The sequence below is a fragment of the Amblyomma mixtum genome, chromosome 1, assembly GCF_055824585.1.
Source record: "Amblyomma mixtum isolate Tamu chromosome 1, ASM5582458v1, whole genome shotgun sequence".
In the NCBI taxonomy this organism is placed as follows: domain Eukaryota; kingdom Metazoa; phylum Arthropoda; class Arachnida; order Ixodida; family Ixodidae; genus Amblyomma; species Amblyomma mixtum.
The window spans coordinates 303758254-303785741 of NC_143012.1; the positions used below are offsets into that span (position 1 = coordinate 303758254).

Sequence of the window (27488 nt, forward strand, 5' to 3'; positions counted from 1 at the left end):
GTGAGGTATCAATGACGTGACTGCGGTGCAGGATTCCCAGTTTAAATTTATACCTATGCAGATGTGGGTGGTTTCCGACAAACCTATGTGACTCATGCGGGGACTTTGAATCTGTGGACCATTTCCTACTCTACTGTCCAAAGGTCGCACTTCAGCGAAAGATTTACCTGGAGGTCCCTCTCTCCAGGTTAGGGCTCCCGTTATCTCGGCCAGTGTTGTTATCGTTCGGAGAGAGCGCCAAAGGATTTGCATTCGGTTCAATTTGTGGGAATCTCCATGATTACATAATTGCAACTGGTAGGTTGATTTGCTCACTTCTTTAAAAGTCTCGGAGTTTTTTTATATTATTATTATTCTCGCCAAAATGTTCTTTGTTATTTCACTTCAAATATTCTTCTGTCGTTTTTCATGAATACATTTTTAAAAATTCACGTTTGGCTCCGATATTTTGTCGTAATCCTATGAAAATTTCCTTATGTATACCACTATACCTTGGCCAATCCCCCACGTGGGTATGTGCCATTATAAAGAGGTGAAGAAGAAGAAGAAGAAAACCAAGAAGCCTATCGTTAACTCTTCTGCAGCACCTATGCTACCACACGAAAAATTTTATTTGCATGTGCAGTCTCCTTTCCACGACAGGATCATAACTTGAAGAACGAGAACAATAAAAATAGGACAAAATAAGCAATCATAAAGTCAGGCACAAAACTGAAGGATGTAAAAAATATCATTAGTTACAGCATTAGGACGTACAGCAAATTAATGGAGTTATAGCGGGAAGCGTTCGCTCGTAGTCAAACGTGCAGAGGCAGTGAAGTGCTCTACGGAAATAATGATGATGAGTGTGAAAACCTTCACTGAAAGCTTCTCAGGTTAGTAGGAATACATCCTAGTGAAAGGTTTCTTCGAAGCGCATCGAAACTAATGATAAAGGAAAGCGCTTCGTGAATTACTTTGAACCACAGAAATTCCCGTATACACTGTCACTACAAATGTCAAAGAGTTCCGTGCTGAGCGGAGAGATGAACATAACAGCTGCCCCTTTTAAACCGCAAGCTCATCTCTTCCCTTGAAAATGAAAGATGCAAGGTTTAAAATTAATTTCTGCTTTTACAAAATTTTATCGTCCCACTCCTCATCGGTCTCCCTCTTATGAAGAGTTCTTTTAAGGGGTCAGTACAGTGCGCATAAAAAGTCTTCTGGCATTTGGAACACACTATGTGTGCAGCTGCACGCGAAGATATCAAGGCGTACTCTTAAGCATCTTATACATGAAAGCAGCACCCCACTTTACTTTTCCAGACGATGAGGTGCATGCGTTACTTCGTGATGGGTCGATTGGTCGGCTAGTCGCTTTGTCTAAGGCAGGCATGGCTAACCATCACTAAGAAATAGCAGGACAGCCACGCAGGAGTAGAAGCAAAAGTGGCGAGAAGGGAAAGTGCTGAGCGCACAGCACTCCTTGCTCCAAGCAGCGCAAGCCTCAGAAAGAGTACGGATACCTCTGATTAAAGTTGCCAGCACAATGACAGCCATCTTTTCTCGTAAATTTTTCAGGCGCGAAATACTTCCAATGGCTTTAGTAGCATGAGCTGGTGTTTACCTATGCTATAAAAAAAATTTGTGGTTCATTTTTTTTTCAGAACGATATCACTGAAGGTGACTTCGACAACTAAGTTGGTCTGCAGTTTTACCGTCCCTCATGATGGCGAAAATAGTTATTGTAGTACAGGTAGAGGGTGGGGAAGAGGAGGGTGGTGCCCTTAGTCCGGGACTCCATTTGCCAATCCCCCACCGTGGGCATGTGCCTTAAGCCTGAAGACATCATCATCATCATCATCATCATCATCATCATCATCATTGGCGTAAACTGCTACCCTTGCTCACTCGATAAGCTGACGTTGATGCCCTTCCTCCCACATAGACAGTACCGCCTCCCACAACTCCCGCGTTGGCTGAGTTATAGATCAATTGGCTGATTTTTTTTTTTTTTTGGCAGGCTCATACCATATAGTGGAAGTACGCCTTCTCCCAGCAAAATTTGGATTTTGATTCGATTGAAACCGGGTTTGTGGTGTGTAGCACAAGAAGGTTGTGGAATGTTAATCTACGCAGGTAAATCCCCTCGTGTTTGCTCAAATTTTTTTCGCAGGTGGGGGATATGTCTGCCGCTCTAATCTGAGGTGTTGTAGTACCTTGTTGCATGTTGTCAGTGAAACGAACTGGTCCGATTCCGAGGTACAGTCTTTGTCAGAAGTACCCAGGCTGCATGTTTTGCTTCTCATTCGTATAGCAGAGCCGTTACGGTTTCCCTAAATATAAAAAAGTTCTTTGAAGGTGAGGACAAGGGTTCTCCTTACCATACAGAGATTTGGAGCTTGAGGGCTGGAATAATATATTTAATATATGACTGAGAAGCAAACAGTGCAGCCTGATTACTTTTGGCAAAGACTGTACATCTGTCCGTGTCCCAGGGAAGAAAAGCTCGGGCTGAGTTGTGTGCCAATTCGTTTCCCTCTATACCGTGATGGCCGGGTATCCACATCAACTGCTTGACGTCAGCGTAGGCTTGTCTAGTTTCTAGTTTGGAGGAACAAGGACGCAAGCAGGGCAATCCCACCCCTAATGAAGTTTCGGCATGCTATTTTTTTGTCAGTGAGTGTGAGGCGGAATGGGCGGCGGCGAGAGCTATAGCCACCTCTTCTGCTGTTGTTGCGTCGTGGCTGACTGCTGTAAGTCCATCGACCCTCTGCCTTTTGTGGACAACCGTCTTTGTGGCTAGTACACCTTCGGGACCCGCGGCATTGACGTAGAATACGCCTTTTTGCATGCAATAGTGTTTGTGTATTCCCGTTGCCCTTGCTTGTCTTCGTGCCTGGTGGCGCACCGGGTGCATGTTTCTTGGAAGGGGAGTAGCTTTTAAGCATCCCCTCCAGCTATTGGGTTGACTTGTTTAGTCAGAAGGTTGAGGGGGCACTCGACATTTAGATTACTGATCACCTTTCTCTCTGTGTGTGTAGTTGCCGATCGGACCACTTGAGCCGTGAAGTGTGCCTCGAAGAGTTACCTCTAAGTGGAGCCGTCTCTCCGCCGATGTTGATAGCGGTAGCTTTATAGGACCTTCTGATTGTGCTGTCGAGATACTTTATATCAGGTTTCTTGAGGCGAAGGTATAGTGCCGCATATACGATACGGCTGATAACAAACGCCTGTAGAAGGCGAAGGGTGTCATCTTTCTTCATACCGCGTCTCTTGGCTGTATTTTGGGCAATCATTCGGGCAGCTTGTTCACCCACGTCACAGAGCTTTTGTAGCGTAGGTGAATTCTTTCCCCTTTATGTTGACGTGAAGCCCGATAATTTTTAGTGTTTCCACCTTATGATGGCACCAAACACGCAGAGGATCAGAGTACCGCGAATGTTCTCGTGAAACGTATATACTCGGTCTTGAGGAAAGGAAATGGGCAGTAAATGTCTCGCTCTTGTTGAAAATCTGAACTGCGCCGTGAGAAAAGTTGCGTTTCCATGGTGAGCCAGAGCACCCGGGTTCGAAGCCGACCTCGACGGCTACATTTTGGTTTAACCAAAACGTAAAGGGTGCCCATGTGCTGTGCGATGTCAGTGCATGTTAAAGATCACCAGGTGGAAAACTTTATTCCGGAGCCCAACTTTATTGCAATGCTTTTATCAGCGAAAGGAGATAAGATGAACATCAAATCCTACCGTCCGATTACGATAACGTCTGTTATGTACAGGCTGGCAATGCAGACGGTCAAATTAAAAATACAGGCATGGGTAGAAGGTAATCGGATACTCGGAGAACTCCAGAATGGGTTCAGAAGGGGTAGGCGTTTAGAAGATAGCCTGTTCGTGCTTACCCAATGCATAGAAATAGCTAAGACGGAAAACAGACCTCTGTTTTTAGCCTTTCTGGACATAAGCGGTGCATACGATAACGTGAACAGGGAACTCCTGTGAAGCATATTGAAAGATTTAGGCATCGGTCATGAGGTAATTGATTTTCTACAGGAAATCTACCGAGATAATGAAGTTGAAATTACATGGGAAGGGAAAAAAAGTACCACAACTGTGGGGGTGCACAAAGGATTAAGGCAAGGTTGTCCTCTATCACCGCTGCTGTTCATGCTTTACGTGATAAATATGGAAAGACGGCTAGAAGAAAGTAATCTAGGTTACAATCTGTCGTACAGATTAGGCGGAAATGTAGTTGAGCAGCGACTTCCGGGTTTAATGTATGCGGACGATATAGTACTGTTAGCAGATAGCCAGGAAGATTTACAAACTTTGGTTAATTTCTGTGGAGACGAAGGAGACGCTCTAGGATTCAGTTTTAGTGCAACTAAATCAGGTCTGATGACCTTTAACGATACAACTGACCAGGTGCTTACAATACAAGGCCACGAAATACCCAAAGTGGCCGAATACAAATACCTCGGGATATGGCTAAACGAAGGGCAGATATACACGGAAAAGCACGAACATGCTCTTAGGGCAAAAGGACGAAGAGACGCCGGGATAATTAAACATATAGGGCATTATGGGGGTACAACAAATATCAAGTACTAAGAGGTATTTGGAAAGGAATAATGGTGCCGGGGCTTACTTTCGGCAATGCGGTTCTGTGCTTAAGGGCAGAAGTTCAGTCGAGATTAGATGTAAATCAGAGAGCTGTTGGAAGATTAGCACTAGGTGCCCACGGCAAAACCACAAACGAGGCAGTACAAGGGGATATGGGCTGGGCATCGTTCGAAGCACGGGAAGCTAAGAGTAAAATACTATATGAAGAACGCTTGAGGAAATTGGACGATAACAAGTGGGCAGCTAAGGTATTTAAATATTTATACAGAAAGAGCGTTGACTCACAGTGGCGGAAAAGAACTAGAAAACTAACCAGTAAGTATGCAGGTCATGAGGACGGAGAAAGAAAGAGCATTAAACGATAGGTTAAAAACGCGGAAGTTAAAAATTGGATGAATTCAATGGAAAAGAAGCATAGTGTAGAACTATATCGATACTGGAAAAGGCAGATCAGGAAAGAATTTTTCTATGATAACTCAAGAGGCAGTGCCCTACTTTTTGAAGCTAGGTCAGGGTGTCTTAGAACGCGCAGCTACAAAAAGAAATTTAACGAAGAAGATGACACATGTGCCGTGTGTGGTAGATCTGTGGAAACAATTGAACACGTCATAATCAAATGTGATGGTATCCATCCGGATGTCGATGCAGGCGCAGTCACTCTTCCTGAGGCCCTAGGGTTTAAAGATAACAATGGTCATGTAAATAAATCTGCAGTGGAAGTTAGCAAAAAGCGATTGGAGGATTGGTGGCTGAAAAGCAGAGATGTGGCATAAGGTTAGAATTGTAGGAAACTGTAGGTAAAGATGATGGCGATTCTTAATGAGAATTGCCAACACAGTAAAAAAATAATAATAATAAAGAAAGAAAAGCTAAGCATGGTGGCAATTGCCACCACCCCGTTTCAAAGGGGGCGCTCCTATCCATCCATCCATCCATCCCTCTACTACTTCTCCTTCCTTCCTTCCTTCCTTCCTTCCTTCCTTCCTTCCTTCCTTCCTTCCTTCCTTCCTTCCTTCCTTCCTTCCTTCCTTCCTTCCTTCCTTCCTTCCTTCCTTCCTTTCTTTCTTTCTCTCTCTCTCTTTTTCTTTCTTTCTTTCTTTCTCTCTTTCTTTCTTTCTCTCTTCCTTCCTTCCTTCCTTCCTTCCTTCCTTCCTTCCTTCCTTCCTTCCTTCCTTCCTTCCTTCCTTCCTTCCTTCCTTCCTTCCTTCCTTCCTTCCTTCCTTCCTTCCTTCCTTCCTTCCTTCCTTCCTTCCTTCCTTCCTTTCTTTCTTTCTCTCTCTCTCTTTTTCTTTCTTTCTTTCTTTCTCTCTTTCTTTCTTTCTCTCTTTCCTTCCTTCCTTCCTTCCTTCCTTCCTTCCTTCCTTCCTTCCTTCCTTCCTTCCTTCCTTCCTTCCTTCCCTCACGGCATGGGTGAGGTGCCCACCGAGAAATTAAAGTTATTGCGCATTTCATTTCATCACAAGCAATATTCCTGTTTATGACCCGTTCTAAGGATTAGTGGTTTTTGAGAAAAGGAAAGCAGGGCGCCAACTGTGAAAGCTTCCCGCGAATAACAGCGGTTGGCAGCCTTGTGGCTAGTTATTGTGGCACTTGTAAAAACTGAGCGCATAACAGTAGCGGCGCCTTTGCGCCACCGACTTCGCCACCAGAGGAAGGAGATGCTGAAAAAGGCCAAGGAGCCGCGTGACTTGGAGCTCCGGCTCCGGAATTCCCGTGCTCAGTAGAATAAACCTCTTTTCTCCTTTGGTGAGACGTCTGTTGCGGTCCTCCTCACGCCAGTGCTCTATATAGTATACGCTATAGAAAAGTGATGGGTAGGACTATGAAAATGCTTTTCCATATAAATAATACGTGTGACACTGAACACCGGCATTCCTTTTGCTTTTTACACTGGCTCTTATTTTATCATGCTCTACATGCTTGGGCATGTAAAGTTTTTCTATACAGTGAAAATGTTGCATTGTTCCCCTCCCCCTTTTGTTTCCTGCTAGTTCCCTTCTCAAATTTCTTTGTCCATAATCGCACGACAAAGGCTCAAATCCTGTGAACCCAAGCAGACAAAGGAAGACCTTTACCAGTCTTTTGTGCATCTATTATGACCAATTGCTTGACGTAAAAGCCTAATGCACTGACTGGGTAATCATTCATTTAATAGCTCGTGCAATTGGCTCCGGTGTGGTCGTGATTTGCTCTTGCCCGCATATTACCGCCTTTCTGAGAAATATAGAAATCGTCGCCAGCCGCGCGGTGCCGATCTACAGCACTTCGTATGAGCGTGCCCAGAAGCCAGGAAATCCCCCCTCCCCCATTCCTTCCCCAACTCCATCCTCTTGGAAGGAGGCCCTGTGGCCGCGGACCTTGAGAGCCAGGTGACCCTGGTTTCCCGTCTAAGGCTATCTACAGCGGGCTGCTGTATTTGGAGGCCATACTACAAAGGATATGTTCACTTTCTTTTCTTTAATAAAACTTCATCTCTGTTGTCCGATCACCCGATGGCATTCTTGTATTTTTTGTTCTATTAACGTTTTTGCTCTCGTCAAAAGCGTTCCCCACGGGTTTTCTATGGCAGTCTTAACTGTTCGATACGATTGATGGAAACACCTTAAAAGAAAGATTTTGCTGGATATAAGAAGAACTGACTGTTACCTTCAATATTACCATAAGAATATATCCTACAATTTTCCAATTTTCAAATATTTTGTCCGGGATTGTTGGACATGGGTGGAAACTATGTTCGGGCTCATGATTTCCACCGTCTGATGAGAAGACTGGGCGGTGAGTCAGTAAAACATGGGTACACTATTTTATTGTGCAGTCGATGCCAGTGGAAACTAAGTGACTAAAAAAGAAAGGACTCTAGACCCTTAAAATTAAGGCATTTGCCCAATCTTCACGAGAAACATTGGCAGGTAGCGAAATGGCGTAAATGCTGGCTTTTTTTTTTTTTTTTGTGGCGGGAAGGGGCATTACGTCCAGGCAATGCTGAATTCTCCGTTCATGGATTCACCAATTTTGGAGATAGCCAGCACCTGAAGAGAAGAAATGAAAACATAAATAATAGCATAAATCGGGCAACACGTACACCTTACTTGTAATATGGGAGTAATCACTAATTGGCATCCACTCAAACGCAGCTGTTTTTTTTTGTTGTTGATATTATGTAGTGCTTTTTAATGGTTTGTTATTGTTTACTCTAATGTCGTTGCAGTTTGGCTGTTCATACTCTTTTTTCTGAAGTCTTCTCTATACAGCTTGCTACTCTTCGACCAAGATGCCTCACAAATGTTCACTGCTGTAGCAGACGTCGCCTCGTATTCATTTTCTTTACATATAATACCATTTCAATCCTACTCCCCTCTGAAATGCTTCGGCGATTGAGGGTATTTTAAATAAATAAATAAAGGAAGGCTATACATTTATACAGCTGGACGCCAATGAGTAATTACTCCCTTATTGAAAAAGTACTCCACCTAGGGGGGATTATACAAAACATTTGCCAACACACCTTACTTTGCGCCATTTGAATTCACAAAATTGGGGACGACTTCAACGTCACAAGAAAGTTTCAAATGCTTAAATCTGACTCTGTGCTTGCGCTTCGAGTAATAGTATTTCCATGAATCATTGTCCCGTAGTTGTCTCAAGCTGCCGGAACTCAGCTTTATCATTTCCTGAGTACCCGAGATGCAACTAGGCTTATCTCGAATGAACGCAGCTATGCGCAACTGCTCCCACTTTGTTACAGATAGTTGCAGTTGCTTTGGCGCCTTTTCGTGGCCAGTTTCCTGCTATAGCCGCCTCTGAGTTATTCTGTTATTTGTGCGCGTGAATCAGCCCCCCTCCCCCCCCCCCCTCCCCCCACAAAGAAGGGTTTCTTTTGTATGCCTTTTCACTGACGTCATCATTACGCGAGAGAATACATACATTTAGACGGAAGTGGAAATAAAAAAGTGATGACATTTCGCAGCAGTTTACGAAGCGTACAAAAACCAAGGGTGTCATCATGCTGCTTTAACAAGCACACATGGTCGTGCTTTTTGTTTCAGTTATGTGCAAGCAGCTTACAGTCCGGTTTATACTGTCGCAAGTTTGCGACAGGTACAAGTTCGCCTTCTTGCTTGTTATTAATCTCCTGCCATCCTATTTATTGACCCCCCCCAACAGCTTACCCTCTAGGGTCGCAAGTAGCAAGAGATATGCAAGCTGCAGCTTCAATTTTTGCTAAAAGTCGCATTAAAACTACACTGCATAAGCTGAAGCATATAATGCGTGTTTCAACCAGCTGAACATGATTTAAATGCGTTAACTATCAGGCCCCACTTTTTCAATAAAGTACCCGAATAAACGACTCATGACATAGCCTTCACTGTTCCCCTCAGTCCACCAGGTCTGACAGTTGACTTACTTCATGTCGGCTAATGTAGGTGAAATTGAGCGAACGCCCTCCAGCGATGGTGACCATGGAGGGTCGCTCCGGCACGCCAAAAATGATGGCATCTCCCAGCGTCAGTTTATCGGGACAGCCTCTCTTAACATGGCGAATCACCAACAGGTCCTGAAAGGCAGAGTTATTACTGCAGCATGAATTCCAAATATTCGAACTCAACAGGCAACGAGCCCATTACTAGCTCTCTTTCACTGGCCAGTGCACTTTTTTAAAAATTTGTCGTCTTCGCGAGCATCTAAGACGGCTCTGGAGTTCAAGAAACATCTTTTTTTTTTTTTGGTTTGGCCTTCTTGGCCATCAAAAAAGGAGCAACGCAGACCTGAACTTATAGAAGCCCTCGGCTTGCCTTTCTAAAAATAAAGCGATAGTAAAGCAATGCACGGGGTTCCAAGCTACCATAAAACTCAGGCTAACAATGGTCAGCAGGGAGGACAGGACCGGAACTGTGGTCCTTCGTTAGGCCTACGCGAGCCAAGTTTTGATTTCTTGGATCCGTGCTGGCACAGGCTTGAAACAACGGAGCCGTGTCGGGCTCGAACCCTTGCATATACGTGTCTTCATAGGGATTATTGTACCCCAGTGCCGATTTAGGTACACTACACTCTAAACACCAATAACCTATATGGGATTAAAAGGGGAGTAAGCTGTCCTGTAGTACACTCCCTTTCTATCTTTTTACTACTTTCTATTTAGAGTGTAGGACAAGTACATTACACTAGTACACTATGAGTCAAGTACATCAGCGACAAAAGGCCATTGTAAGCTGTCCTGTAGTACACTCTTTCTATCTTTTTACTACTTTTTATTTAGAGTGTAGGACAAGTACATTACACTAGTACACTATGAGTCAAGTACATCAGCGACAAAAGGCCATAGTAAGCTGTCCTGTAGTACACTCCCTTTCTATCTTTTTACTACTTTTTATTTAGAGTGTAGGACAATTACATTACACTAGTACACTATGAGTCAAGTACATCAGCGACAAAAGGCCATAGTAAGCTGTCCTGTAGTACACTCCCTTTCTATCTTTTTACTACTTTTTATTTAGAGTGTAGGACAAGTACATTGCACTAGTACACTATGAGTCAAGTACATCAGCGACAAAAGGCCATAGTAAGCTGTCCTGTAGTACACTCCCTTTCTATCTTTTTACTACTTTTTATTTAGAGTGTAGGACAAGTACATTACACTAGTACACTATGAGTCAAGTACATCAGCGACAAAAGGCCATGAGAAAGAGGGCCAATGTTCTGGCTTAAAAAAAAAGTTACACTCATTTTTTTCTTAAAGTAAATGAGAATTCGGAGCAAGCTAAAGCACCCGAAGTGGCAGAATTAAAACTGTGTTTCACACAAAGGCGTGTCCAGCTGTAGTTTTGCATGAAAACAATCGTTAATCATTGCATGAAAAATAGCATCCGTGGCTCACCTTCACCAGGGTAAACTCGTACAGACTGTACATTTCGTTCGGCACGGTATCTGCAGAACAAAACACATCGTGCTTTTCACAAAATAACGATGCGTTTAGGGAGAAACGAATATTTTCTGCAAGAAATATAAGCGAGTTTCTCTACTGTACGTGCAATTTAAAAGAAAAAATTACCCAGTGATTCTCCGTCGTCCCAATACAAGATTCCTTCGGCCATTTGTCGGTGATTTGGTGCCGCAAGGAGCGATATGTTCTTCTTGCGGCTGCAATGCAAACAATCTTTTATGCAATTTTAAGCCCTTACTTGTTTCCCCTTCGAGTAATATTTACTTGACGGACAACAAGCAAAAGGCAGCACTACTGAGCAATAAAATATGCGGCCTATAGTGCTAAGGGAGTAAAGTACTGTTGTATAGATTATTAACATCATCTTAATCAGCCAGACTACGCCCACTGCAGGGCAAGAACCTCTCTCATATATCTCGAATTAACCCTGCCCTGTGCCAGCTGCGGTCACCCTATCCCAGCAAAATTCTTCATCACATCCGCCCTCCTAACTTTCTGCCGCCCCTGCTACGTTTGCCTTCCCTTGGAATCCAGTTTGTCACCCTTAACGACTATCGGTTATCTTGCCTTCGAATTTCATGCCCTGCCTAAGCCCATTTCTTCCTCTTTAATTCGACCAGGATGTAATTAACCCGTGTTTGATCCCTGATCCCCTCTACCCTCTTCCTATCTCCTAACGTTAAACCTACCATTTTTCTTTTAAATGGCTAAAACTTTTGCTTCCGAAGAAACGTATCGGCTTTGGAGTTTGCCGACACATCAGTACCAATTTCTTCACTCAATCGACCCACATCTCAGATCAAGACTCTCACCCAGAATTCCTCGACATCTGGAAACACTTTATTATCTACTTCGTCTGAATGCTGCATATACAAACGGCTTACGATACCGTTTTAGACAAATGAACAGTCCGCACTGTGACAACTGTGCCTCGATAGAAACTGTGGAGCATATCTTGCTTGAGTGCCCTGCGTATGCTAACGAGCGTGCGTACTATGAACATTGCATGCAGAAGCTCTGCCCAGTGCCCCTAACAATGGACAAAGTTTTAGGTCCCTTAGCCTGCATTAGGCAACAGAGACTTGCAATGAACTTTCTATTCACATATTTAAAAGACATTTGACATCTCGATAAGCTTTAAATTCACTTGCACGTTACCTTCATGCATTCTTCATGCAGTGAACTTCGTCAGCCCATTTGACGGACTACGCACTCCATCATTCCAGAGGTTACATCAATACTCGCCATTGCAACCTTAGGACCCATTTCATGGCCGCATTTTATCTTCGTTTTTTTTTTTACCTCTTCCACACTGCTCTCCTTCTGTCTTTATCTCCCAAATTCCCCTCCCTACGCAGAGTAGCATGCCAGCGATTTTTCAACGCCGGCTAAATTCTCTGCTCTTCATTAAAGAGTCTCTCTCTCTCTCTCATAGGTTGCTGCGCTGTCCTTAGCTTAAGTTGAGAACCAACACAAGTACCACAAAAAAACGCTATAGAAACAAGATAACATTGCCTCTTTTGCGTCACAATACTCGTTAGTTGTCCTTGGTGAATTTGTTACCATTTTTTTTCCTGGCGACCCCAATTACTGTCAGAGCCAGCCCTCTTTACCAACCACCTCAGCTAAGTACGTTCTGGCATAAGCGGCTGGTCCTCTTTGCACTGACCTCTCCGTGGTGGTCGCTGCCGGCTCCTGCATGGGCACGATGTGTCCGCCCCGCACAAGGATGCTTGCCTGATTCAGAGGCGCAGGGAAGGTTCGATAGTAACCTGTCTCTTGCCAGTACAGATGTCCGCTGTAGAAGTTATACCACCTGCCTTTGGGGAGGTACGCATTCACCTCTCTCTGTTCCTGCGTACGAAGGCAAGCACGTTTGTCAAGCTCCTTCGGTTTCATACCCAGTTTGCCACGTAATGCGCTGGTGCTGATTAATTTGTCTATATATTTACATCTCAGATGCCTCGAACAGAGTGCTGACAGTAAACATTTCTCAGAATGGGTGAATATATTCGGAGTTATATAAGAGCTCTGCGGGGCGTATGTATACCGAGAACTTGAAGGAAACTTTTCGATGCCGCAAGATAAAAAAAAAAAAAGAGAAACTTATTGATTATTACTTTTTCCGTACCAAGAGAACACCGCGTGCGGAAAATGTGGCTCATCGTAATGGAGGGATGCAGATTAGTCGAAAAATATAACCGTCGAGGGATTTGGAGCGAACACTCGGTGATTGCAGCGGATATTGACAATGTTAGGTCTGACCACTCACACATGAACGCACACATGTGGGTCTGAACACATGAACCAAAGTTTGCTCGCTGAGATTAGCTCCATACGCGGTTGGTGATCGACGATTCACGATCCGGCGAGCCTCTTCGAAATCTGGTACGCTAAGAGTTTAACGTCGGAGAAGAGAAAGTCGCTCTGCAACGGCAGCATTATGTGGCCCCACTCGATGGCGGGAAGAGGTTGAAATCACCTCTAAATGTGGACGGACGCTGCCCTAAGCACTTGATCGGACCGATTAGCCTAAATGAGAGCGGCTGACAGTGCTTATTCCTCAACCTAGCATGGACGACGGACCCCATCCGAAGGCAACGTCCTCAAAGGAAGTCTCGCCGCCAACGCTGTAGAGCGGCATATGCATCGCATAAAATATCTAATTTTTTTATGCGAAGCATACTACTTTAGCTACCACTTCAGCCCTTCACAGTGGTTATGCGCCTCCAAATCACGTGATACATACGTCACACCACGTGACACGATGACGTCACGACAGTAGATAAACGGGGGCCCACCTCGCGCCGTCGCTGTGGTTGTGCGCCTCCAAATCACGTGATACATGACGTCACACCACGTGACACGATGACGTCACGACAGTGGAGAAACGGGGGCCCACCTCGCGCCATCGCTGTGGTTGTGCGCCTCCAAATTACGCGACACGATGATGCTTCGCATTCTCCAGGCTTAACCAAGTTAAGCCTCAGCCATTTTTTTCTTATGCCTCTCTCAGGGTTAGTGTTTTTTGTTAAGGCTCTAAAAAGTAATGCGGCTTGGACTTACCTCGTACAGAGCTGGCGAAAACAGCAGCGCCGATCCCCACATGAACTGCTCGTCAATGTCGTATGTCTTGGGGTCCTCTGGATATCTGAACGTTTCCACCAATGTCAAAAATAAAAACCTCGTTCGTTACGCTTTTCTTGCAACTCGCCAAGTAATTTCTTAACACGTTTTGGCGGGCTAGTTGGTTAAGCATCTTGAATAAACAGCGCGAACGAAGACGAGCACAAAAGACAAGAAAACGGACGACACAGCGCCGTGTCGTCCGTTTTCTTGTCTTTTGTGCTCGTCTTCGTTCGCGCTGTTTATTCAAGAAGTAATTTCTGCAGCCGACGCGCATCGCCAGGGTTGGGACGTGGTAATGTGCCCTACTTATTTCTCTCCGCGAATGTATAAAACATACAGCCATTGGGGAGCTAAAGTGATTCAAAGTCGCATCTTAAATTTCGCTATGATGACTGTAAGAACAGCGAAGTACTGCCTTGTTTTGCAAAGACGCTTCTCGCGTCTGTTCTTAAAACATGCATTGTAAACATTAGTCAAGGTCAGCCCTTAGCACATGAGATCCTTGCAGGCTCAAGAACAAAGAGTAAAAACAAGAACAAAAAGCGAGAGATGGAAACTGAAACTGAAACTTATTCGGAAGGAATACCGAAATTTTAAATGGAGAACTAAACGAAAGCCTCTCTGTTCGACAAGAATTACAGTAACAGGTAAGGCGTCTAACTGAAGAAAATTGGTATTGAAAAGAACACTGTTCAAAGGTGCCGTTTCCACGACCCAGGCTGCAGTCCACAAGAGACTAAAATTATTATTTTAGCCTTTCATTAAACGCAAAAGTGCGAAAAAGTATACGTCGTCGTGCCATCCAATCAGCGTGGACCTATAAAAGCACACATGTGAACTGAGAGATGTAACGCCAAAATCTGCACTTATCAAGAGTGAAAACGCAAAAAAAAAAAAAAACGAGCGCCCACTCGAAGTAGAGTGCCCTGGCCACTGTTTCGCCGTAGACGTGGCTCTTGTAGAAAAGCGTGTAGAGGTACGGCAGCAGAGCGTAGCGGACCATCAGAGCAGACTTGGCAGCGTCCACGACCTCAGCTCCCATACTGAACGGGTCTTGGTCCTGCGGTAGTCGTTTTTGCGCGATAAGAGTGGGACATATGCGTGCTACTGGTCACATTATATCGTCAGGGCAGTAAGCTATAAGCACACAAATAGAATGGAACGATGTAGTTTAATATGATTCTTCAACATAAGATGTCTCGTAAAGGTGATGTGCCGACTCAACCTTTCTCCCCTCCGCTTAAATGCGCCTGCGGCTATCTTCTCACAAGAAGAGAGTCGGTAATGTTAGCAAACCCATTAAAAACAATGCTTTTCGTACATTGCACACAACTATAGCTGGTACCGCAATAACAAGCAATATATTTCTAATCTCCTCTCGATCATAATACCCGCCTAGACAGAATAAAACCCTGTCCCTCTCGATAGCTGTAGCGAGATGTCTAAGGTTGTTATGAATGAGGAAAGCTGGTGGTTTTTTTTAAATTTCGGCTGCGAAAAACACACCGTAAGGGAAAGTAGAGTGTTATGAACATTGAGTGCCGAAATTCTGCGAGGACTTAACAGGACCACATGCGTACCTTGCTGTGTAGGTTGTTGTGGTTCCTTGAAAAGGGATAGAACGCACCCACGACTTGCCATCGGGCACACAACTCTGCTGTAGTGTTGTCCCTGAAGCCACAAATGTCAGCACCGGCGAGGGGAATGCCGTACATCCCAAAGCTGAGGATGTCTGCGCAAAGACGAGAGAAGATGTCAGCTGCTTTTAGGACCTGCCTCGCAAGTATTGCGTTTTTATTCTTTTTCTTTTCCTTCTTTTTAACTCTGTGATGTTCATCCTTCCTTTATTCTAGCGATAACTTTCCGCCTATCTAGTGGCTAAGTCACTGAGCGCAAATGTGGAGAGAGTGCGGCTGGGAAAGTATCGAGGTCAGGAAGTGTTTTTATGCAAATATTCCGATGAACGACTGATTCACTGAGCTGCTTCCATTATATAGGCAACAAATAACAGTACATTGATGGCTGCGAAGGCGGTAGGTGCGACCCCATCACTGCTTCTTAACGTTCTGACATTTAGCCCCTGACCAGGAAGCTTTACCTTTCAGCCCGCCAACTTTGGAATCCGGCATCAAATATGAAGTGAAAACTTCACCCCGAAGCTCAGTAGGACAGCGCCTTATGCACAGGTTTTCGCCTGTAGCACAGTATAGAGCTGGACAGCATCACATGTGCTACATAACTTGCTCTCTTCGTGATATGCTATCTCTTTCATCAGTGGCAGCGGAGCTACGCTTATATAAGGACTACTGCTGAGAAAAAAATGCTGAAAACTAAACATTTTGACAGACTCGCCTGTCTCGTTGGGTTTGAAGACTTATAACAAACTCTAACACATCTCCAACCAAAAACTTTTAATTTGAACCCCAACGTTTCAGAGCTGGCTCTGCTCCTTCAGGGGATGAGGAGTCACCCCTGAAGAAGGAGCCGCGCTGGCTCCGAAACGTTGGGTTTAAAAATAAAGTTTTGTAGCGAGAGCTACACTACGCCAACTCTTCGAGCCTTCAGCGTGGCACCCCTTGAGCTCCGTGGCGGCGGCGTGGCCTTGAGCCGGTTGGTCACGTGGTGCGGAGCAGCTGCTGCTACGGGCGGCGCGGCGCGCCGGTGAAACCAAGCTGCAATAGCTATGCGCATGCGCCGTGTCGAGTGGGGAGGGGGAAAGGGAGTGGAGAGGGGGAGAGGTGTCGTAGTTGTAAAAGTAGGTGGATCGGCGCGTCACTCCAGGTTTAACCAGAGCTAAACCACAGCCAATTTTATTTGGTTGTAGATGTGTCAGAGTTTATTACAAAAAAAAGGGGGTGCACGTAATATATACGTACTAGGAATGCTGAGCCTAAGGTCCTCCCAGCTGGACAGGATGTCACCGGACCAGTGGCCCGACCAGACACCCTGGCCCGCGGAGGTGGACCGGGAAATGATGAACGGGCGCTTCTGGCGGATCTCGGCCAAGGCCCTGGAAAAGCAAGGCACGAAAGAGCGCTCTAGCGGACGCGGCACCGCCATAGTTTCGCGCCACCGTCATAAGCTGCCTCATTACGCACACATAAAGGATGGTTCACAAAACGACACGCAGAAAACGACGCAGGCAGTAAAATGGCCGGATGGGATGAGAGCTGTGTTTCAGCTTTGTTAGTAGAAACATTGCTTCCCAGCCATCCACCGACATCTTAAATGATTAAAAGAAAGTTGACCCCTGAAGAACGACAGCTTTTTTTTTTTGGCGGTGTTTAAGTAGCTTTCATTGTCAACGGAATGATGCTTTCCATGTAGCGCATCTCGCTAAGCTCCGCACAAGGCGTCTGTTGAGCCTAGAGACGCGTCCTAAAGAAGCCGTCTACTTCTCTACTTTAATGCTAGCATGGTAGCACGGCATATTGGAGTGCAATGAGACAGTGGTATTCTTGCAGGCTGACGGAGCTATTACGTTGTGGTCTCACGCATAACATTTGATTTTTCTTTCAGAGCTTCGTATTCGGTGGTGGCTTCAAATTGTTCGTCTCACTTCGTCAGGTTAACTTGAAGCTATGTCAAGGCTACTACGATTGTTTTAACTAAAACGTATTAAAAAAATTCTATCGCTGCTCATTTTTGTGGTGATGTGAAGATATCACTTCGTGTTGACGCAATAAATAACACAAAATTATAGATCACTGCGGCGACCTGCATTGGAACAGTGCGAAAGCAGTGACCCTTCCTCGGCACTAGTCGCCTCTCTTTGCGTATCTTTGTCATTTTCTTTTTGTCTGTTAATTAATACAACTACTGAATTAATATATTATCTTATGCTTTAAGTAAATATAGATTTTTTTACTCTTATTATGCCTTCTTTTATCTCAATCAACAATATTAGTTTTTCAAATTTGGCACCGTGGTTGCTTTCCCGTCAGCTTAACATATCCCCGTCCAGCCTCCACTACGGCGTCTCTCATAGCCTTAGTCGCTTTGGGACGTTAAACCCCATAAAACCAACCAACCAACCCATTCAACCGTCGAATGGCTTTTGCTGATAAATAATTAACTAATTAATCTATATGTAAGAAACTTTTTGTTCGAATAATAATCACGCATCAAATACATATCAATTCATTTCAAACTTTATTTTGACTCTTTTGCCTATTTTTCCACTATTTTGCCATCCACGGCTTTTTTCCCGTCCACTCACTTTATCAATGCCCGCACTATTTCGACGCTTTTTTCGACATTTTTGGCTCTAATTATTTAATCAATCATTCTATGGACACAATTTCTTTTTTCCGCAGCATCTTCACATCATCCTCTTTCGATTACAACCACTCGTTTAATGCTGCCTCTTCTGAGGACGTCACAACTGCTGCGGACAAGTTTTGCGGACACTTTTTGGTGACACGACCCCGCAGACATAGCCTAGAAATGCTTTCGCATTAATAAGCGCATTAATATCGAAGCTAAATGAAGTGAACATTGAAACAAGCAAGTTTCAGCCGCCCGGTTTCACCGCAATGCGATACGGAAATCGAAACGCGAAATGCGCCGAAATGGCTTCGCAGTTCGCTTCGCATTAGACTGCCCAGCGCAAGAGAGCATGTGTCCCGGGTCAGCTCCGTCCACTTCGTCGGCTGAAACAGGCCAGCACACCACACACAGAAGCTGCCATGCTCAGCGGGAAACTCACTCGTAGGTGGCCTTGGCTTCCAGCTGCGAGTAGAGGCTGTGCACGTTGTAGTGCGACGAGATGTAGTGCTGGTCGCTCATGCACAAAGTGTGAATGGACAGCGGATCTTTGCCCGGTACGTATGGTGGATGCTCGACTCTCTCGGTGTGTGGGCATCCACCCTTGTGGCCATTGTAAAAGGTGGACGGCTCATTCATGTCCTGCGAATAGCACCCGTGAGCATAAGCGGTGGCCGTGCGGCAAGATTGAAAAAGAAAACAGCAAAACGCTGAGGCAGCGTACGAGTATCGAGCGTTAGCAATATCGAAAGAATATTACGTCATTAGCGATCTTCGCTATATCCGGTACAAATTTTCCCTTATATTCGATTATCTACTTTTTTTATGCCAAACGTATACAGCGCGAGAAGAAAAATCGTTTGACACCACTTCGAAAGTCCTGTGTCAATTAGTTTGGTCGTAATGGACGTTTTAAGTTTCGAGAAGTCATGGTTTCCGGAAACAAAGGTCGTCAGTGCGAATCCCTATGATAAGCTACTCTTTGATTCGACTAATAATCTTATGCTCCGTAGTACGATGGATCCTTTGATACCACTCCGAACATTCTACGCCAATTAGGTGGTCTACAATCTGTGTACCAATGGTACCACCTACTGGTCCACGAACTCCTCACACACGAGAGAGTGTATAGGGGAACCAAGGGATACTTCTCCCACATGGGAGAGGCCTTTGCCCAGCAGTGGGCGTAGTCAGGCTGATGATGATGATGATGAAGGTATACTAGTATATGCGGGGTGCCGCGCTGCTGCTATGCGACCGTTTGTGTGGTATGGTGCCACTTGGTTGCCATCTGATGGTTGTGGTGGTGCGCCACCTGTTTTTGTCAGGTGGTATGCATCCACTGTTGCTATGCGTGGTTGTCATTTCGGTCGCCATTTTAGGTGAATGACCTTGTGTTTTATACTAACGCGACCTTGAGTAACGCGAGTATTAGAGCTAACGTTCTAAAAGCGAAGTGTCTGCGAAAGCTAATATAGCTTCCTGTGACTGCCAGGCACGGCAAGCAAAATGACGCATTTCAGCATTGATAAGAGTCGTTTCGCCGGGCGGCTTCTTGAGCACCATAGAAACAATTTTCTTCTAAACAGCAGGGCATTGTCGCGAACCCAAGCATTTTTCACTCCAAGTTATGTTTGTTCGCTTTTCCGCTTTACGCTAAGCAGTTTTTCGTTATGCATACACAAATGGGATTAGGGTTGAAATCTAGGTCGCCGCAGGCTGCTTTCAGATGCGCGGCATATTGAGCAAAATAGAAACCATCGTTTCTTGGGGTATGAGCGAAACTGGTCCATATGGTTGAAATCAAAAACCAATTAAACGCCATGATGTTGATGCAAAAGCTTTCTTCAGTGTGCTTTGGCTATTTCTTTTGTATGTCATAGTCAAATATGCACTTCGATCTTTCTGGTAACTCGCTTTCCTCTTCGCTTGCTCAGTACGCCGCTCTTGTCGAACTATCTCCGTCTCTTAGCCATCTCTCGTACGCACGGTCGACATTGATATACGTGTAGCAATTTCCGAGCCTTCCACTTGCCCACGTAGCAGTGAGCGAGACGACCTGGCTCTAAGCAATACAGACAGTAGAACTACATGGCAATGCATCCTTGAAAAAGCAGCGCAGATGGAAACACGAAGTAAAGAACGGACGCCTCGAGCGTTGAGTTGTAAAAGCGAAAAACTTATCTTTTACATGTTAGTCTTCTTTGTTTTGTGCGAGAGCACTACTTCACTTGCAATCCTGACAATGTGTATGGGTCTCTGAAGCCTCGACCTCTGACCCTTGACCTATGACCCTTGACCCTCGACCTTTGAGATGAAATGACTATGATACGATGTGGCTAGGGAAAGATCACGTGGTACAAAATTTTGAAAGAAATTGTCTTGGAGGACAATTCAAAGCAATGTCTAGGAACGAGTCAAGCGAATTCGAAGGACAAGTTTAGGCAACGTTTAGGCAATGGTCAAGCTAACTCGAAACAAAATGCTTTCGCACGTCATGCTGGGTTTGACAGCATTAAAACTGACTGATTTTTTTTTAACCATTACATTTTCCTAGAATTTTACCAGAATGACGTCGTGTAATCATCCATGTTGCTTATTTGAGTTCAGCCAAATCGAAATCTTAATTTATATTTCGCTCAGCAGTCTTCAAGTTCTCATAACGGCCGCTACAATGCAAAACTTCATTACTGTGATAAGAGCTGGGCCGTTAATATGGGTGTGCTATTCCCCTCTTACGTTAAGAGATCGGAAGAAGGCGGAGTGGGTGAGGGAACAAACGCGGGTTAATGACATCATAGTTGAAATCAAGAGGAAGAAATGGGCTTGGGCAGGGCATGTAATGCGAAGGCAAGATAACCGCTGGTCCTTAAGGGTAACGGAGTGGATTCCAAGAGAAAGCAAACGTAGCAGAGGACGGCAGAAAGTTATGTGGGCGGATGAGATTAAGAAGTTTGCGGGGATACAGTGGCGGCAACTGACAAAGGACAGGGTTAATTGTAAAGACATGGGAGAGGCCTTTGCCCTGCAGTGGGTGCAGTCAGGCTGATGATGATGATGATGATTCCCCTCTTCGACTTAGAGAATAGAGTGAAGGCTTCAATTCACTTTCATATCATTGCGCTCGAACTTTGCTGCACACGCTACATGAGCGAATTTTCCGTCGCCCAGTGCTTATGCAGATAAGCAGCAGTAATGCATCTTCAAGCAAGGCTGCATGACTTACTATCCAGGCTCCATCGAAGGGCACAGTTTCGTGGAATCTTCGGAACTGCTTTTTCCAGTACTCCGTCGCGTTGGGATGTGTGAAGTCTGGGAACACGGTGCTCATTTCGTTCCACACCTATGGAGAAGCCAGAAAGGTCGCAACTCATTGCAAAGCGTGGTTCTTTCTCCCACGGAAATGTTTCGGCTTACACTGTTCTACAGCGTGAACCATCTCGCTGCTCAGATCAACTGTGTTTTATATTATACTCAACAATTCTGGGCAAAATCTTTTTCGAGCAGGAAAACTTTTATGAACGCTTTTATTTCATGTAATGTAAGATTTCGCTATAACAATCAATATATCTTCAGATCACACGGCGGCTGTCTTGGATTTTTTTTTCTATCAGCGCTTTTCCTATCGTCAAAAGTGTACCCTATTGGTTTTCTATGGCAATCTCAATTGTTCGATGCGATTGATCATATCTTTAAAAGAAATCTTTAAAAGAAAGATGTTGCTGCATATCAAAAGAATGGATCATTACCTTAAATATTTCCGCAAAAACATCTTACAATTTTCTAATTTTCAAAATTTTTGCCCGAAATTGTTAGACATATTGGCACAAAAGTTGACCGCATAAGGTCTGTGGGTTAAGTGACTCGAACTATTCGTGAACGCTTCGAGCTGCCTCATCGCTTGCCGTGGCATATTAATTTGCTTGTACGCCATAGCACGCTACAATGTCCCAGCACTGTCATATTCTCATAATCGACAATTAATATGTTCTATTTTACTATGATAGCGTGAGTCCCTTTGGGAGGTCAAACTCTATGAACTAAACTAAGCCTATTTTTTAAGCCCATTTTCTTCACTGCGTGCACTCTTGCTGTCGATAATCTCGCCAATAAAGGTTCCGTTTCTAAGGGGAGAAAGGCAAGAACTCCTGTGCGCAGAGATTTCAGTGAAAATTCAAAGATAAGTTATTCGACATCTTTCAGCCACGGCCTTCCTTAGAGCCCACAGTGTAGCTCTTGGAAGTAAAGATGCAATTTTTTTTTTTTTAACATTGACCCCTGTCATTTTGGCGGTGCATTCAATTATACTTGTATCCCCGCTGTACCATGGAGCCTATTTCTTATCTGCGCCCACCTGACCCAGTTGTTGTTTCATTTACTGCCTAAGAAGTATTTACATACTCATTTACTGCCTCGATACAAGCAACCGCAGTTCTGGCCGAGAACGCAGCAATACATCGCTGTTGTGAAATTTCTTTTCACGGACAAGAGAATCCTCAGAGTAATGAATTGGAAATCGGTTACTTCAGTGGTTCGACGTAAAACTCTTCTAAAGGCAGCGCTCAAATAGTCAAACACGTTATTCACTAGCTCACCTTGGCGTACACAATTGCACCAGTCGCGTTTTTCACAAAAACATCCATCTCGAGCCCATCATCATATGGCGGGTAGGAGCCGGCCGCTTCGTTTCCGCTCACGCCCGGGTCCTAAAGGCGAAAAAAAGCAATAGAATTCAGTGAGAGACTAAAAACTCCTGCTCATAGAAATCACACCCGAGCCCTCATTCCAGAGCAAGAAAGTTTAAGTCGTAACGCACCCCTGACGTGATTATATTTCTCACGTCAGGGTCTCCTCTCAGTCGAAATGTTTTTCGAAAAATTAGCTGACGTACGAAAGTAACTAATCTGGTAGCTGGGTTCGATAGCCGGTTGATTGCGTTTACTTGAGGCAAGAAGGCTTTTTGTTGCTTCGGGAAATCGGAGGCTTCGATTTCACTGATAAATCCAACGTCCTCAGTAAATTCGAGTTGTGACTTGGTCACCTCATCATTATACATAATGCTGTCATGTTGGATGAGGTCAACGTAAAATAAAAAAAAAGCGGCCGGGTATGTTCGTTTAACAGCAAGGTTTTCTAAGAAAGCTGAGAGAAATGCTCTCGTACATGGAAAGCTACATGAATTGTGCGTCCTTGTCATATATAACGACATCACCCCTGGCAGCGAATGGTGTAACAGTTTTAAAAGAAGAAAAGCGAATCCTGAAAGTACGTACAAACATCATAACGTAGTGTCGCCCTCCGTCATGGACGTCATCGACAAAGTCTGGCAGCCCGGCGTAGTTATCTTGGTCGTAGGTGAAGTCATTCCATCTGTCCATGTAGTCTATGTCGTTCCACTGCACATCCTGTTCAAGGCGAGTTGAAAAGGTCAACCTCAGATTTTAAAGAATTCAATTGCCCCACGTATTTCTTAAGTGTCAATTACCCCTAAGGCTTAAACCAATTCTGGAAATTTGGTAGAAATGCAGTACATCTCACTATTATTTGCAGTAAGTTGCACTTATTTGAGCTTAGGTTTACGAAAGGGTATTCGTTTGACCTGACCGTATCATGCGGCTGCATGTTCTGGTATGCCCGGTCTGGTAATAAAGGGCCGAAATATTCTCAAAATTTAAGCCTAAAGCAACAGGCACGATAATGAGATAAGAAGTAATGGGTTCAGACACTGACTTAGCGATTTTCGAACGACGTCTGCCGAGTGGCGTTTGGTGTGGAGTGTGCCACAAAACACTGAAAGCGTATTCTCACCAGTGGTATTCCGGCTCGGATGTTGTTTCGCATCACTTCTTTGGTCCTATTGAGCGACCCGTATCCGTACCGGCACAAGTGGAAGCCAAGGCCCCAGTAAGGCGGCATGGCTGGGAGGCCCACCACACGCTGGTACTGCTGTACCACGTCACCAGGGGTGGGGCCCGTGAAGACAAAGAAGTCGAGTACGCCACCCAAGGCGCGAAAGGTAGCCGCAGGCGTCGGCTGGAGGAGAACCTCTGACAAAAAAGATGCTTTCATCAGGCACTCTGAGCTTCATGTTTCGAACGTAGAAAGTTTAGTACTCTCTATATCATTCTTCAGTTACACTATAAACCCACGGAACACAGCAGTGTCCTCTTTTGTTGCATGTAGGTACGTATGAAGTTTTCGGCGTGGTTATTCATGGTCCACCCCGTTGCCAGAACGTTAAAATCAAGTGAAAACGTGGAGTCATCCCCAAATAGACGCTCCTGAATACCAGAATCAGATAGTCTGACTTCTGCGCTGAACGAAGTGAACGTCGACGTGGGTAGCCTCAGTAAAAGTCACTCGTAGACTACTTGAGATTATTGTGGAACTCGCCATAATGATTAACATAATATCTACAGTACGGAAGTTCCCAACAACACTGGAAAAAATAACTAATCGATATTCACATTCGAAAGTTGCATTCGAGGTGTAGAGGACGGCGCAGAGATTGGCTCGGGGCATAATGAATGAATGAATGAATGAATGAATGAATGAATGAATGAATGAAATTGTTCAAGAAATTAAAACCCGTTGCATTTCTCAGCTCGGTCCTAAATTTCAGCGTGTGCGCGTTCTTCCCATTACACCTCCATGTGAATGCAACCCACGTACGCAGCAGGACGCCGTGGCCACTTCGATACAGTGGAAATCGAAGCGCCTGAAAAAATAACTATAGAATAATTTTATTCTTGAGATCCTCAGGGCTTAATCAAAACACGGAGGCTGATGAAAAAAGCTTGAAAAGAAAATGAGGACAGTAGCACCGAGTGCGAGGACAACCGCGATTACAAATGTAATTGCGTGAGCTGAACGTGATAATTTTTTAGTCTATAATAAGGAAAAATGAACATTTTGCTGGACACAACGATGCGTACGATGTATACGGGTAATTGTCAGATTAACAAAGGAAAACAAAACGTATTCGCGGCACCAAAGGATTACACGGAGCAATGGGGTTATGGATTTCGCAAGCGTTATGATCAGTATGAAAAATCAGGATACAAGTAATAGCAGAACACAGGAAGAGACCTTTTTTTTGATCTGTGTACTTGTAGCTTCATGACGATCATGATTACGCACTACACAAAAGTACAGATTGGTGTGTAATCATCGCCCAGCAGAAGTTGTCTCGGTTTCCTCTTAATCTAAGATTATCTCAAATCTGAGAGCTGTTCTGTTTGAATAAATTTAACGTTTTCTTTTCTTCTATTACAGTTTCCTTGCTACAGTGTCATTGAAAGATGCAATCATCATGTTGAACACTTGTATACGTCTGATTTTTTTTTTTGTTTCTCGTCGTCTTTCGCAATTGAATTCATATTGCCATCTGCGCTCTCATACTGTTCCTTTTCACATGTAGTCCCCCCCCCCACCCACAAACACACACACACCCTTCATCCCATACAACACTGGACACTTTGTGTTTCAGAGCAGGCATGTGCTTTCAAGAACGGATAGCAGCACCATACCGATAAAATTGCTGTTGTGGAGATACACGCCGTGGGTGGGTCCGCCCTTTTCCACTGCAACGTAGAAAGGATGCGCCCCGTAGAGGTTGACATTGGCCTGAATTGGATACGTGAAATAACGAAGCAGGGTTAAACCTCAAGCTGCATAGGATGGTATCCTATGACAACGTCAAGATACACTGGGTAATGTAGTGTGAAAATTTTGTCTAAGTGAGTGGGTCATCCTACGAGATTTAGCACGCTCAGATTATCTTCGTTAAATCCAGTGGCAAGCTAACCGAAGTCAGTCGATACAAAGCATCGTTCTTAATGACAATCGAGAAAAAGGAAAGTTCTAACAGAGGAAAAAGTCAACTTCTGTTGATCACGCTCCATAACCAATAGTTATGAGAGGGCATGCCATTTTCTACGTTCACTGAACATAAAAGTGGGCTTGTCGTCATGGGTGCCTATGAATAGGTCTCTCAGGCATCTTGAATTTCAAATCTACTAATTCACTCAATAATTTGAAAACAGTGTTGTCTAGAATGAAACCTTGAGCATCAAATGTCACCGTTTACTCTAACATAATGTAGATGGCGCCATGTGCGTAAACCCATTCATAGGTAGCTGAACTGTGCCGCATATAGGTGAAAGCATGCGTTCATATTAATATTTCAGACTGAGAGAGCCAACCCTTCTTTTGAGCACAGGGGTATCACGTTCGCGATTAGCATTAATTGTTATAGGTATCAGGTTAGCGATTAGCATCAACTATTATTCCTGACATGCATTGTTTGTAAAAAGCTGTGGCGTGTTCATATCTTAATCTGTATAACACAAATCGTTCTGATCATACGGAAGTCGTCACCTACATTTCGTGAATAATAAAATGTCCCCACACCAAATGAATATCAAAATGTCGTCTAAGTTGGCGACTCGTCAGTACATGAAATACAAAACGCCACCAAGATGTTGCATGTCTGCACACTTTTCTTGAGTTTCCCCTTTAGTGTACAGGAAAATTAAGTATACTTTGTCTTAAAAGAGGCAGCAAGAAAGCTCAGCTTCTTAAGAACACATCTCGCTATCTTAGTGACTTAGCATGGGGCACGTCGCAAATACGTTGCAAAAGAAAAAAAAACTACCAGCGACCAATTGGATTGATGCGGAGAAAATGCGAAAGCATTCCACTCTACCTTCTCTTCCTTCGTGCTATTGTTCCGCAGCCTAGAACACGAAATGTACCACTGCTACCGTTAACACTGCTTATAACATCTCTAAACCACTATCATCACCAGAACGCAATTGTCACCTGTCATTCAAGTGTCCTCGCCAGTTGCTGTAGCTGGTGTGTCATTATAGCTGGTATTTCATTATAGCCGTTGTTTTATAATAGTCAATGTTTCATTATAGCCGGTGTTTTATAATAGCCAATGTTTCATTATAGTCAGTATTATAAGACGCGGATAGGCGTCAGGTGAAGAGCGGGAATGACTCATAAGCGCCACCTGCCACAGTTGGCAGGTGAAGGCTTCACACAGACACCGACACTGGACAATTTTCGCCGTTATGTCGCTCCTAATGCTCTCGCATTAAAAATATATCGCATTTTGTCGGTAGAGGCATTGCAAAGATTGCAACTCTGCATCATCACGCATTATCGTTTGGATTTTCAAAGTCGTCTTCCTCACAGTCGGGTGGAGTCCATTTTCTTCATGAATTCATGAATAGACGGACCGAGCACTCCACTTCGCATTAACTCGCCGCACGACATACTGACATCTATAATTCATGTTTCGGACTGTCGGACTGTATAGCAGGCATATCGGAGTTCGATGGTTCAATTCGTGCCTCAACTAGAGCTGCATAGTATCCTAGACTTCGTTGACTGTTGACAGGCGTCAAAACCTGCTTGCACCATAGCTGCATTACCCTGCAAGAGCTTGTCAAAAACATGGCTTGCACCTTTATGAGCGTTTCATGCATGCTTAATGCGAATACTTTAATGGAGCATTCACTGATTAGCATTCACGCAAACGA

The 27488-nt window shown here is 44.4% G+C and overlaps 1 protein-coding gene across 1 annotated transcript in view; it reads right to left on the bottom strand.

The window, feature by feature from the left end:
• Nucleotides 1-7388: 7388 nt before the first annotated feature.
• Nucleotides 7389-27488, bottom strand: part of LOC149372250 (lysosomal alpha-glucosidase-like) — a 31432-nt gene continuing 11332 nt past the window's right edge. The window contains exons 6-20 of the mRNA XM_089566666.1: nt 25467-25563; nt 23746-23984; nt 23211-23342; nt 22533-22643; nt 21164-21280; nt 18380-18579; nt 16548-16681; nt 15252-15403; nt 14583-14731; nt 13609-13693; nt 12212-12396; nt 10651-10739; nt 10477-10526; nt 9007-9156; nt 7389-7630 (exon numbers count right to left, since the gene is read on the bottom strand). Of these exons, the coding sequence (XP_089422792.1) occupies nt 7568-7630; nt 9007-9156; nt 10477-10526; nt 10651-10739; nt 12212-12396; nt 13609-13693; nt 14583-14731; nt 15252-15403; nt 16548-16681; nt 18380-18579; nt 21164-21280; nt 22533-22643; nt 23211-23342; nt 23746-23984; nt 25467-25563 (1953 nt within the window). The 3' untranslated portion in view covers nt 7389-7567. The remainder of the gene's footprint in view (nt 7631-9006; nt 9157-10476; nt 10527-10650; nt 10740-12211; nt 12397-13608; nt 13694-14582; nt 14732-15251; nt 15404-16547; nt 16682-18379; nt 18580-21163; nt 21281-22532; nt 22644-23210; nt 23343-23745; nt 23985-25466; nt 25564-27488) is intronic.